Source organism: Myotis davidii, unplaced genomic scaffold (genome assembly GCF_000327345.1).
Source record: "Myotis davidii unplaced genomic scaffold, ASM32734v1 scaffold135, whole genome shotgun sequence".
Taxonomy (NCBI): domain Eukaryota; kingdom Metazoa; phylum Chordata; class Mammalia; order Chiroptera; family Vespertilionidae; genus Myotis; species Myotis davidii.
Window position 1 is genome coordinate 675,796 of NW_006289813.1, and position 13,233 is coordinate 689,028.

General features: G+C 42.2%; 1 protein-coding gene across 1 annotated transcript; it reads right to left on the reverse strand.

Annotated features, from left to right (window-relative positions):
• Positions 1 to 2,845: 2,845 nt before the first annotated feature.
• Positions 2,846 to 10,519, reverse strand: CCNB1 (cyclin B1). Its single transcript, XM_006762482.2, has 8 exons — positions 10,342 to 10,519; positions 9,529 to 9,699; positions 9,263 to 9,433; positions 7,208 to 7,390; positions 5,945 to 6,103; positions 5,584 to 5,820; positions 4,595 to 4,705; positions 2,846 to 4,115 (listed from the first exon to the last, which is right to left on the reverse strand). The coding sequence occupies exons 1-8, from the start codon at positions 10,360 to 10,362 to the stop codon at positions 4,008 to 4,010; spliced, it is 1,161 nt and encodes a 386-aa protein (XP_006762545.1). The 5' UTR covers positions 10,363 to 10,519; the 3' UTR covers positions 2,846 to 4,007.
• Positions 10,520 to 13,233: the final 2,714 nt, after the last annotated feature.

Below are 13,233 nucleotides of genomic sequence, written 5' to 3' on the forward strand. Positions count from 1 at the left end.
GGCCAGGAAGGGGACGCAGCGCCGGCGCGTCTCGTCCCGCCCCTTCCGGCCGAAGGCCCGCCGCTTCCGGCTCGTCCTTTGGCGGCCACAGTTGCCGCTGTCCCTTTTATCCTGGCTCTACCACAAGTTTGAAATCGACACCAACCACTAGTAGATAAAGTTCCAGAAATTTACTTGTCCGCTCTCCCGAGGGCCGGGCCAGAGGCGGGGCTGTACCATTTGGGACCCCGGCGCGTCGGGAATCGCGGCCAGGAGGGTAAGACCTCGACAGAAATGCTCGTTCAGCCTTGGCGCTGGGACGTGGGGTCCCTTTCTACCCCTGGCCCTGGAGAGCGGGTGTGCCTGGTCGCTGGGAAAGAGAAACATTAGGGGGTTACGAAGACTTTGATCTGAACTGATAAGGTCCGGACCCCTCGTCTGGCCGAGAAACGGATGGCCCGAGTTCATGCCACCCACGGCTCCCTGCGAGGCAGTGCAGTACTTGAACCCCAGACTTCCGGCGTGAAACTCCGCTGTCAGCACAATTCGCACTCATAACAGAGTTGGGTGGCCCCCAAGTGTCAGCTTGTTGACTTGGCGGGTTACAATTGAGCTTTCTTAGTTGGGCAGAGAGCGGGAAATGGAGGGAATGCAGGACGTATAAATGCCTGGTGGAGCTGGTTTTTCGTTATGGACGGTGGTGTAAGAGACACTACCCTTGCAGCACAAGGCCAACAGCTCGAGGGAGGAGCATTCCCTTCTGTCGCTACTTTCCCGAGTTATACTTGATCGTATAGCTCCCCTTCCTTCCTCTCCATTATCAAATACAAGTCCTGGTAAAAGATTCAAAAGGCACTGTAGGATATAAATGTTAGTTCCCCATTCCTACCCCCAAACTCCTAGCATTTTGTTTCCCTTTTTTACACAAGTGATCCTATTGTGCGTCTTTTCCACTTTACCGAGGGTTGTCTTCCAAAATCAACCCTTTTAAGTAGTTGCCTATCAGGTGTCCACTGGCCAAATTAGGGACAAAGACAATACAGGTCTCCAATCTGAGCATTCATCAGAATCATGGAAGGGCTGGTTAAGCATTGCGAGGTGTCTAAATTACTGAGTTGCATTTCTAACAAGTTCCAGGTGATACTGATATTGCTGGTTGGGAACACTTTGAGAACCACTGCAATAATGGATCTTAACAGTAACTTAAAAAAAAATCCAGAAAAGTGAAAGTGTGGGCCAGCAGCTATTCTTTTTTAAATTTTATTTCAGAGAGGGAGAGAGATAGTAACTTCAATGATGAGAGAGAATCATTGATGGGCTGCCTCCTGCACATCCCCGCCCCCACTGGGGTCGGAGCCTGCAACCCTGGGCATATGCCCTTGATCGTAATCGAACCCAGGACCCTTCAGTCCTCAGGCCAACGCTCCATCTACTGATCCAAACCGGCTGGGGCGGGAGCTATTCTTTCCAGGGTGGTCCGTGAGGTCTGAAAGGTTGGCGACCGCTGCTTAGAGAACATCCAACATATTTAAAAGGGATAATAGAATTATTCAACTATCATCATGCCACTCCCAGTGAGATAAATGATTCAAAGAAGTATAATTTATGGATACTAAAACTAAAAGGAACACCTTTACAGCAGCACTATACCTGGCAGTTAGCACCTTAACCAGCTGATTAAACCTGGTACCACCAGTAGTTTAGCAATCTGATATGTGATTCCAAAATGATGCATTTGTTGTGCAGATCACCTATATTCTTGTCAAAATGCATAACCTGAAATTAACTATAAAGAAATGAATAAAATTCTTGCATTTGAGGCCTAGAAAACACTAAAAACAAGAAAACTGATGTCAGCTGGATAAGAAAAATACAACTAGAAATAAAAATAAAGTGAAAATTAGATTCTGTTCATACTAGTGACAGAAAACACTATCCTAAACTCAATAATAAACTTGACAACTCATCATGCAATGTGTTTGTAGGGAATCTGGTGCTAAAGCATTCATAAACAAAAAACCCCAAAAAACCTTGGTAAGAAAAGTGCAGCAATCCTATATAAAACCCTAATATGGAAAGCTACCGAACAGACCTACTGATCACAATGACCACCAGGGGGCAGACGCTCAATGCAGGAGCTGACTCCTGGTGGTCAGCCTGCTCCCACTGGGGGAGCACCACTCAGCCAGAAGCCGAGCTCACTACTGGCTAGAACAGAGGTGGTGGTGGGAGCCTCTCCTGCCCCGCTGTGGGCCCCTTGGGGGAGATAGCAGACTACTGGTTTAGGCTCCCTTTGGGGAGCAGGCCTAAGCCGGCAGGCTGACATCTCCCCCAAGGGGTCTTGGACTGCAAGAAGGCGCAGGCCGGGCTGAGGGACCCCCCCCACACACCCCCCCCAGTACAGGAATGTTGTGCACCCCCCCTCGTTATATAATTAAATCCTAACACGTTAGTAGCAACATATTTAATAAGTGCATCTGTTTGAAAATTGCCCCCACATATTTGAAAAATAGTGGTAGTCTAGACAATATAGTTTTACATTGTTTGTCACAGGAAAAAACAAGATCAGGAAGCAATAGATGGACACTGATGTTTCAGTTCAGTTGGACAGGATTTTAATCATATGGTAATGGCATGAATAGGAACCATTCTAAAGAATCCTACCTCAGACCACAGTGATTAAAGATCTAAATAGGAAATTTTTAAAATTTTAGATATTTATGGCTTGGGGATGGAGTTGACCTTAACATTGAAAATCCAAAAGCAACAAGAGAAAAAAAAATTTAGTAATGTAACTTTTAAGTGTGTGCATGGCAAACGACAAAGTTAAAGGGCAAATGACAAACTGGGAAAGCCTTACAAATTATAAGTTAGTAGACAACAAAAATTTATTCAAGTAGCCATTAGCAGTATAAATTAAAACAGCAAGCAAGGTAGAATATTTTTTTTGCCAACTTCACAGAAATTGATGAGGATTACCTTTAGTTCTGGCAAGATTGCAAAGAAAACACTTTTGCACATTGCTGATGACATTGAGAAAGTCCCCTGGCAGCACCCACTAGAAATGAGATTACATATACACTTTGGAGAACCCAGTGTACATTTAAAAAAACATGGTATTTAATGACATTTAAACAGTATTGCTTATAGAGACAAAAAAAAATCTGAATGTCAAAAAGCAGAATGATTGAATACATTATAGTATACTATGGAATATAATACGCAAATACAGGGTAAGGCCTATACATGTTGAACATTGCTGAGTATGTACAACAGTCCTATTTTTTAAAACATCAACAATTTACATGCATGATTATATTTATAGAAATCATGAAAGGATACATCCCAACTGTTGACATCCTTTAGGTGGATGGACTGAGATGTAGGAAAGTTGGGGGAGGGATAAAATAAAATTTTAAAGATACTTTTGTATGTTTGAGGAGCCCCATTTATTTTCTCAACCAATAAAACCAACAAACAAAAAGTTAAGCAGGTTAGGTTTAGAATATAGATTAAAGTTATTTTTTCCAGTTAAAGAGTTGACACTAAATTTGGTAATCTAAGAAATAGTGGTAAAAGTAGATTAGAATTATTGGAAGCAACCACCAGAAGAACAGAAAACAGGGGGACTAGGAATGAGGTGGCAGACTTTTAAGTAGAACCAGGCAGGCAGCAGATGCTCCATGATCACTGGGCTTACATACAGTATGCTCTATGGAAGTAAATTTTGAATGCCTTCAAGTAAAAACCAGATACATAAAACAAAAACCATGTAAGCAACAGTTATATATATATTCGTTGGGTCCCCAAGTTAATTGAAAGCACTTTTTATATTCCCCACCATATATTTACCACACCTTTTAAGGTACCCTAGAGTAGAAAGTAGCCACATTCAAATGAATTAAGGTATAAGAAGTAAAAAGGACCACAGCTTTATTAAAAGTAGATGTAACATATAATATGTACAGATAGCACATGGTGCCAATTGTATTTGCAGGTATTACAGTACTCCAACTCAAGTTCACAAGTTACATCTTTGCCACAGCCTTGGCTAAATCTTTAACTAATGCAGAATTTAGCTGTGCTAGAGTGCTGATCTTAGCATGCTTAGACGTGGCATACTTGTTCTTGATAGTCTGGAAGAGAAAAGCATAGTAATTAATGAAGGAAAAGAGGAAAACATAAAAAATGCAGTGGTAAAGGTATTCATGTAAAACGGGTGGGGAACCCTTTCTCTGCCAAGGGCCATTTGGAAATTTATAACATCATTTGTGGGCCACACTAAATCAACTTAAAAATTAGCCTGCTCTATTTAGGCAAATATTTAATTAACTTACTCCTAATGCCTTGGCAGGGCCAGACCAAATGATTCTGTGGGCCTTATAGGGCTCAATGGCTGGACATTTCCCATCACTGACATAAAACATCAAGTCCTTAAAAATAAGCTATGCATTTGCAGGCATTAAGTCTTTTCATGCATGTGCTCTGACAGGGAATCAAACCCTGACCTCTTGGTTCATGGGTCAATGCTCAACCACTGAGCCACACTGGACAGGCCATGAATTCTTATTTTCACTTCCCCCACAATATCCTAAAGTGCCACTGATTGACTTACCATGTGCTTTGTAAGCCCACAATTCACCATGACTATGTTCTTAGCGAGGTGTTGCATAACAAGGAGAAGTGATTCTTCAGTGTATGACAGGTAATGCTGTAGAACTGGTGTCTATGATAATAAGAGTTAATGTTAATAATGCTCACCAACAATGGTTTTCATAAAATTTCTAGATGTTATTCAAGAGAATGGTAGGAAGACTGATACTGTATGACTGCTTATCACTGATATTTAAGACAAGCTTAAGACCCCTTCTTCCCTAGGCACTCTTCTTTCATGCTTCTCTAATATCCTGTCCTTAAACCTATCATACACTAACATGCTCAAACTGATACACTTCTGTAATTGTTGACGTATCTACCCCAAACCTAGACTTCAAACTCCTTGAGGCCACTTTCTCATTCACAATTCTATTCCTAGGCTGAGGGTAGCACATGGCACATAGAAATACTTGTTGAATCAACCAATATGAATAAACTTCTAGTATGTCATTTTTCCTGCTTGTACTTCTCCATCTATAAGGAGTAGCAGCTGTTCTGCCTTTCTCAAGGGGATACAGAAAGATGAAATTAGGTAATTAAATGAAAGCATTCTATGAAGACTTCACAAACAGGATATCATTTTTGGAACAAAATCCACACAGATCACTGAGCTTCTGCCAGAAAAATTTGCCTTGGCAATAACCTTTATGTACACAACCATAACTACAAATATTTGCCTATAAACTCTTAAGTGCGATTACCCATGGAAGGCCTTAATAATATTAATATGTTAAGCGCCCTGTCAGTCACCGGTGACTGACACTATACTTTCTGTCCAGAAGACAATATAGGCTGGGCACCTAACATGTTAATATACAGCATGACTGGAAATAAAGAATATGTTCATCCCTTCCCCATGTAGTTAGGTATAAGTTATTTGAATTAGATCTGCTTGGTCGGCAATATTCTCTAATATACCACACCAATGGTTTCTCAAAAGATCTATACCTCTCCGATCTTAGATGCTCTCCGAAGGAAGTGCAGGGGTAGAGGGCGACCCAGGCAAAAATTTAAAGCTCTCAGAATCTTCATTTCCATCTGTCTGATTTGGAGCTTAGTGTAAGTGTTGTCAGTCACAAAGGCAAAGTCACCGATTTCTGGAGGGTACATTTCTTCATATTTGCTCGCAATAAACATGGCAGTGACACCAACCAACTGCAGCATCTTCTTGGGCACAGAATTATTCTGCAATGGGAATTTCAACTGGATGAATAAGTAATATGTATTTGAAAAGAAGACAGAGGTATGAAAAAGGTGGGGAAGACAGACACCTGGAGGTGAGAACTCTCAATTATTGAATTATGCTCACCTGCATGAATCGGTCAATAATGGAAACAGTCATGTACATGGTCTCCTGCAGTAACCCGAATTTCATCTGAACCTGCACCAGCCAATCAATTAGGATGGCTCTCATATTTCCAGTGACTTCACGACCTAATAGGTATTTTGGTCTGACTGCTTGCTCTTCCTGCAAAAGAAATGCTGATCATTATTAGAAGCAAGACTCCATGTGACATTTCTGACCAGAAATATTAGTCACCACATAATAGCTCTGGAGCATTTAGAATCTCTAGCAGTCCTTAGCTCAATTATTCATATGGCCACTACAAACATCTCTATCACTGAAAAGAAAAAGCACACAAACATTAAGTAGAACAGTGTGACAATTTGTATTGGCAGATCTGAGTTCAATTCACCATTGTCCCACACCCTGTACCCACTTGTTCCCAAATAAAGATACTTTACTATCATCTCCAACCTTTTCACCTAAGACTCTAAAACCCAGAACCTGAGCTTTATCAAGTAGAGAAAAATAGCAACTCTCAGATCAGCTGGAACCCTGGTGCTACCATTCTCCTGCCCCAGGGTTTAAACCGCCAAAACACCCATCGATAAGGTGAAGAATGAATCATCAAGGTACGGCGCATACATTTGCTAAATCCACTCCTCCAAAGTTAGAACACGAACTTTAAGAAGGGAGAAGAAACCCAAAGCAGAAAGCTAGTCCTAGCAAGGAAGTCATCTTGCAGGACAATCATGTAGGAAATGGAGATGCCTCAAAGAAACAGGCAAGAGATTGAAGATGTTAATGATGCTAAGGGAAGAGCATGCATTACCAAAAACTGGAAAAATCTGGTAAGGCATAGCCTATGTTAGCATACAGAATGTTTCCCCTTTTTGGGGTGGGGGAAGGGATAAAGGTGATGCCACTAATATCCATCTATCTCCTGTTATCCTCCTTAAACCCAGAGTTTGGGACTTGGCAGTTTCTAACTGTAATAGATATAAATATATCATCCAATCTGCGGAATTTGTTAGAAAGAGCCATGGTAGTATCAACTTTTACTTCAAACTATCCCTGTTCAAAATGGCAAATACAGACTTCCTAAGTTTGTTTAGTGACTTTTTTTTATTCAAGGAAGGAGAATTTGAAAGTGGAATTTATTGTTAAATGTTTTTCTCACATCCAACTTAAATTATTGTAAACTATTAATGGAAAATACCTAATAAATTTAGATACAGTTTAGAAAAAAAAAAACCCCAAAGATTCAAAGATTCTAATAATACTGACCTCAACTTGTCTCAGATAAGTATAGATATCTTTCACATATTCACTACAACAGTTTGGATCAGCTCCGTCCTCTGCATCCACATCATTCACTGCAAGCATTACATCAGAGAAAGCCTGGCACAGATATTCTTCTGCAGGGGCACAGCCAGATGTTTCCATTGGACTTGGAGAGGGAGTATCAACCTTGAAAAGAGAAAGACTTTTAAAATTAATAGCAAAGAGGAGCTTAAAATCTGGGAATAAAGAACAGACTATTGGTACCAATTCAAGAGATCATTTGCTGAATAGTCATGTAATTCATTTCCTTAAAGGAAAAATACCATCTTTTTACATTTATTCAATATCTTGTTAGGAAATGATTAATATGAAAAGTGAGCCAATTTGAAATCAGCAGAACCTAAATGCTAACAGGTAAAACAGAAAGCAAATTCATTCTGGACCTTCCTCCAAAGGAAACTGTTAAGTAACAAATCTCTTTATCAATGTCTGTGAAGTTAATCCAAATGAATGACAAGTCAGTCTTTTCCTGTTTGTCTCAAAAAAGACTGCCTGTCACTGGAACAGGAGTTCTGTCCTGACTACTAATTATTAATTGACTTTATTAATGATTTCCTTCAAATCCGTTACCTCACTGTTCATTTATTGAGCACTTTCTTCAAGCCAAGCTCTGTGGTAGGCACTGACTTTATGATGTCCTAGTGGGGCTTTAAATTTAGAAGAGAGAAGTAAATGAAGCAAGGAGAGTGATTATAGGAACAGTAATTGGGGTGGGGGAAGTTAGTTAAAGCTTCAGGAGTTAATATTTGAGATGTTTTGAAGGCTGAAAAGATTACTAGCTAAATGAAAGGGAGCGGGAAAGGCAAGAATCAGTATGGGACTCAAGGAAACCTCAGGTGGTTTGGTACTACCAATTAAAGATTGTGCATGCTTCAGGTTTCATGAGCTAGGTCCAGAAGGTCAATACTAAGTCTTATATCCTTAGATATAAGAAGTCAGGCTGAATGACATTTACAGATTTTCCCAACCGGTTTTACTAATTTTTTAAAAATAAGAGCTTCAGAATGCAGTTCATTATAATTTCAGCAAAGCAGCCTCTTCCAGATGACCTGTTTTCCCCTCACAGTAAATACACTTATTTAATTCTTGGTTTTTGAGGCTAACTCATCTTTTTAACATACTTTTGGAGAGCTACATTTTCTTTCTGCTTTACACTATTATATATTACAGGCTTATTAATATGTAACTAGTGAGTGAAAAAAAAAGATTCAAGAGAACAATCTATGTTTCAGTAAACAAATTTTGGTCAGAAATGACTTGTATCAAAGACAGCTCAATCTGGTCCAGGCAGTTACTACTCAATACCATCAACAAACCGATTAAAAGCATAGGTTGTGCCCTAGCAGGTTTGGCTCAATGGATAGAGCACCAGCCTGCAGACTGAAGGGTTAAGGGTTCGATTCTGGTCAAGGGCACAATGATTCTCTCTTATCATTGCTTTTTCTATCTCTCTCCCTCCCTCTACCTTACTCTCTGAAATCAATTAAAAACAAAAAAATATATATAAAAAGCATAGGTTATGCCCTCGCCCGAGATGCTCATAGTTAGAGCATGGGAAGGGTTGCAGTTGGATTCAAGGGCAGGTATCTGGTTGCAGGTTTGATCCTGGCATGGTCAGGTGCATCTCTTTCACATCAATGTTTCTTTCTCTCTCTTTTTCCCCTTCTCCCCCACTCTCTCCTTCCTTTCTACTCTCTAAAAATCAATGGAAAAAAATATTCTATAGTGAGGATTAACAACAACAAAAAAGCACAAGTTGTGAAGTCAAACAAGCCTGGGTTTGAATCCAATTATGTGCCACTGATTAGACATGACTCTAGAACATGCTTATCTATAAAGCAGAATACTAGCTAATAGAATTAACACATTTAATGCTTAGCAGAGTACTCTATAAATGTTACTATTACTATATATTCAATTGCCATTCCATGCATTAGAATATCAAGTGAGGTTTGAAAGAAACAATCAACAGACTCTAAAATAGTAAAATAGGTTTACCAGAATAGGCTCAGGCGAAAGTTTTTCTTCTTTAACAGGCTCAGGCTCGGGCTCGGGCTCCCGCGCTGGTTCCGGCGCAGGCACAGGCACAGATGCAGGCTCCAGTGCCTTTTCCATAGGTTTCGGTAGTTTTTTAGCAGTAACTTTTCCAGCAGCTAATGTTTTTGCCTCCTGTAGCTGAATGGGAGAGAATGAATGTTTTTCTACCCACGGTCACAGCTGGAAAGTGGACTCTTACAGACACGTTGAACCGGGAAGATAGGTACCTTTTTCAGAGGCAGCTTGGCCTGGGGCTGTCCACTGACATTGTTAGCGATGTCTCCAAGGGCTGTTCTCGGCCTCAGCCCGGCCTTGGAGGTTGCAGTAGTGGCCACGGGCACGCGCTTTGCGCCTGCTATAGTGATCTTCGCCTTATTTTCGGCATTAATTTTCGTGTTCTGAAAGAAGCAAGACAATTGGAGAGCTGGCCCAGACAGGTTAGAGTAAGTCAGGGGTTAAGAGGAGCCCAAAGAGAGGCCCTTAGGACGGAAGTCGGCTGAGAGCCAGAGGAAACCCGGGTTGCAGGGTCTGGCTAAGACTGTGACATGCCCGTTTCCTCCCAGGATTGCCGATGAGTCCTGGCTGGCCCTAAGATACTACGGATTTGCATTTGAAAGGAAAGAAAAAAGGTCTCCAATTGCCAGCACCTTCTCTCTCCTGGAAGGGAGTCAACACAGTCGGTGGGAGCCCACACAGGGAGCCTCATCACCTTTTACTTTGTTTTTTTAAATATATTTTTTATTGTTGGTAGTATTTCCCCCCTCCATCACCTTTTATGAAAGGTTTCCCGTCGACCCTCCAACAGCCGCGCCCTCCCCCAGTGTTTATCCAAGGCCCATCCAGATCTTTTGTCACCTTCCTCTCTCCGTCGGTCGGATCTCCAAGCTCCCCCACCAGGGCCCACCGACACCCCTATCCTCCTCCCCAAATCCCTGCGTGGTCCGCTCCCGCCCGGGGGGCTCCGGCAGACGAGACAGGAAAGGAGCACGCAGCGAGAAAGGCCGCGCCCTCCCTCTCGCCGTCCGCAGCAGCTCACTCACCCTGGTGACCCGGAGCGCCATGGCTTCCTCTTCACCAGGCCGCAGCTCAGCGGGAGAAGCAGAAGACGGGAGAGCCCCCAGGAGCGGGGGACCGGGACCCGACACAGACCAACAGCCGTTCCGCCGCAGCACGCCGGCGACGCCGGGCCCAGCCGCGGATTTAAACTCCGCACCGCTCTCTCCTCATTGGCCAGTTCGTGGCACTCGCTCCCTTCCCATTGGCGGCTGCCGGTTCCCGAGAATGCGTCTCCACGGCGATCCCGCGACGGAGTTCGAGACGGGGCGGGGCCAGAGCGAGCGTGCGGCGTCGCTCGGTCGGGCTCTGCGCCTGCGCTCTGCGGCCAGGCGAGGCGAGGCGAAGCTTGTGCGCCGCCAGGTGTCGCGGAGGGGCCGGCCGTGTGGCCTCGGAAAAGTGACAGTGGAGCAGCCGCAGTTTGAGAAGCAAGAGAAACAGTATGTTTCTAATCCTACTTATTGTTAACACACTTTCAATATAATGTATACCGCGTCTCTCTCTCTCTCTCTCTCTCTCTCTCTCTCTCTCTCTCCTCTCTCTCTCTCTCTCTCTCTCTCTCTCTCTCATATATAGTGATGTGCAGCAGTGCAGATGAGATGAAAGAAATTGGAAAGGGTAAAATTACACAAGTCCTGTAAACCGAGATAAGGAATCTGGACTATATGTGAAGTGAAAGCCTTTTTACAGGTGTTTTTTTTTAATTGACATAAATTTGTTTAAATGTTTTTACTGATTTTTTGTTTTTAGAGAAAGAGGAAGGGAGAAGGATAGAGAGGCGGAAAAAATCAACGAGAGAGAAACATCAATGGGCTGCCTCCTACACACTCCCCACTGGGACGAGCCCGCAACCTGGGCATGTGCCCTGACCGGGAATTGAACCATGACCTCCTGGTTCATAGGTCGATGCTCAACCACTGAGCCACCCGTGGCCAGGCTGGAGGGTTTTAAACCAAGGTGTGGCATAGTCTATCTTTCAAAAAGATAACCTTAATCACTGTAAGGTAATGTATGTAAGTGAGAAGGAGGAGGAGAAACAAGAGAAAGTGAAGCAAGGGGAGCCATGAGGAGGCTATTGTAAGAGGCCAAGCAAGAGACGATGGCTTGGATGGTTCTGGTAGGACTAGACAGAAAGGGATGGGTGCTAGAAATAGTTTAGAGATAGACTTGCCGGGGCCTAATGGCTTGCACGGTTAGAGTGAGAGAAAAAGGAATCAAGGATGACTCAAGTTTTGGCCTAAGTAACTGAAACAAAGAAGACTAAAAGATGAGCAGCTTTTAAGGGATAGCAAGTTTGGGGTAGGAGATTAAGATAACAACCAATGAAATTGAAGCAGTAACCAAAACATTAATTAAAAAAGACATCATTCAGCATGATTTACAATAGCCAAACTGCGGAAGCAACCTGTGTCCAGCTTCCACCGATAGACAAATGGATAAAGATGTGGTATATATGTATACAATGGAATATTAGCCATAAAAAAAGAATGAAATCTTGCCACTTGCAAAAGCAAAGATGGACCTAGAGGGTAGTATTATGCTAAGTGAAATAAGTCAGACAGAGAAAGGTAAATACCATATGATTTCACTTATATGTGGAAGCTGAAAAAAAACCAAAATAAATGAACAAAAAAAACAGGGACAAGCTTATAGATTCAGAGACAAAATCAATGGTTGCCAAATGGGAGTTGAGGGGAAGAGGGAAAAGGGAAAAGGGATTAAGATGTACAAATTGCCAGTTATAAAAAAGTCACGGAAATGCAAAATATAGAATAGGGAATATAGCCAAGATTTTAATTACTATGTATGGTGTCAGATGGGTACTAGATTTATGGGGTGATAATTTTGTAAGTTATATAAAGGTGTAGCCACTATATTGTACAACTGAAACAAATATAATATTGTATGCCAACTGTAATTGAAAAATAAAAAAATATTAAAATGAAAATAAGGAGGAAAAAAAAAAGACTGAGAAAATACAGGGAGGAAATTAGAGTAATACAAGAAAACTTCCCAAATCTGGAGGACATGAATTTCATTAATTCATGTCTGAGTGTCGTGTGTAAGTGAACAAAAACTTATTCCATGGCACACTGTGCTGGCATATAATATTAATAATAATAGCCAGGCAGATGTGGGTCAGTGGTTGAGCATTGACCTATAAACCAGGAAGTCACAGTATGATTCCCTGGTCAGGGCATATACCCAGGTTATGGGCTCAGTACCCAGTGTGGGGAAAGCAGGAGATAGCCAATGATTCTCTCATCATTGATGTTTCTCTCCCTTTCCCTTCCTCTCTGAAATCAATTAAAGTATGTTTTTTAAAAATGTTCTTGCCCTAATACCTAGACCTGTGAATATGAAAAGACCAGATTAATTTACCTGACAAAAGAGGCTTGGAAGACCTTGAGATAGGAATTACCCTGATTACCTGGGTGGGTCTACTGCAACCACATGAGGCCTTAAAGGTAGGAGAGGATGGGAGAAGAGGTGGTCAGAGAAAGATGCAACAGGGGAAGAAGAGGCAAGGGAGATCTGAAATGGGAGAAGCATATGTCCAACTGTTGCCGACCTTGAAGATAGATGAAGGAGGTCACAAGCCAAGGAATGTAGGTGGCCGGTAGAAGCTGGAAACACCAGCGAACAGGGACCTCAGTCCTACATCCACAAGGACTGAATTCAATTAGCCTGAATGAACAAGGAAATGGCTTCTCCCCTAGAGCCGCGGTTCTCAACCTGTGGGTCGCAACCCCTTTGGGGGTCAAACGACCCTCTCACAGGGGTCGCCTAAGACCATCGGAAAACACATATATAATACATATTGTTTTGGTGATTAATCACTGTGCCTTAATTATATTCAATTTGTAACAATGCTATTG

Excerpts from the sequence above, each read along its gene's own strand:
- CCNB1 (XM_006762482.2), bottom strand. The coding sequence starts at position 10,362 with ATGGCGCTCCGGGTCACCAGG. Across the intron at positions 9,434-9,528 it reads CCAAGCTGCCTCTGAAAAAG|GAGGCAAAAACATTAGCTGC; the intron begins GTACCTATCTTC and ends ATTCAGCTACAG. Across the intron at positions 7,391-9,262 it reads TTTCGCCTGAGCCTATTCTG|GTTGATACTCCCTCTCCAAG; the intron begins GTAAACCTATTT and ends TCTCTTTTCAAG.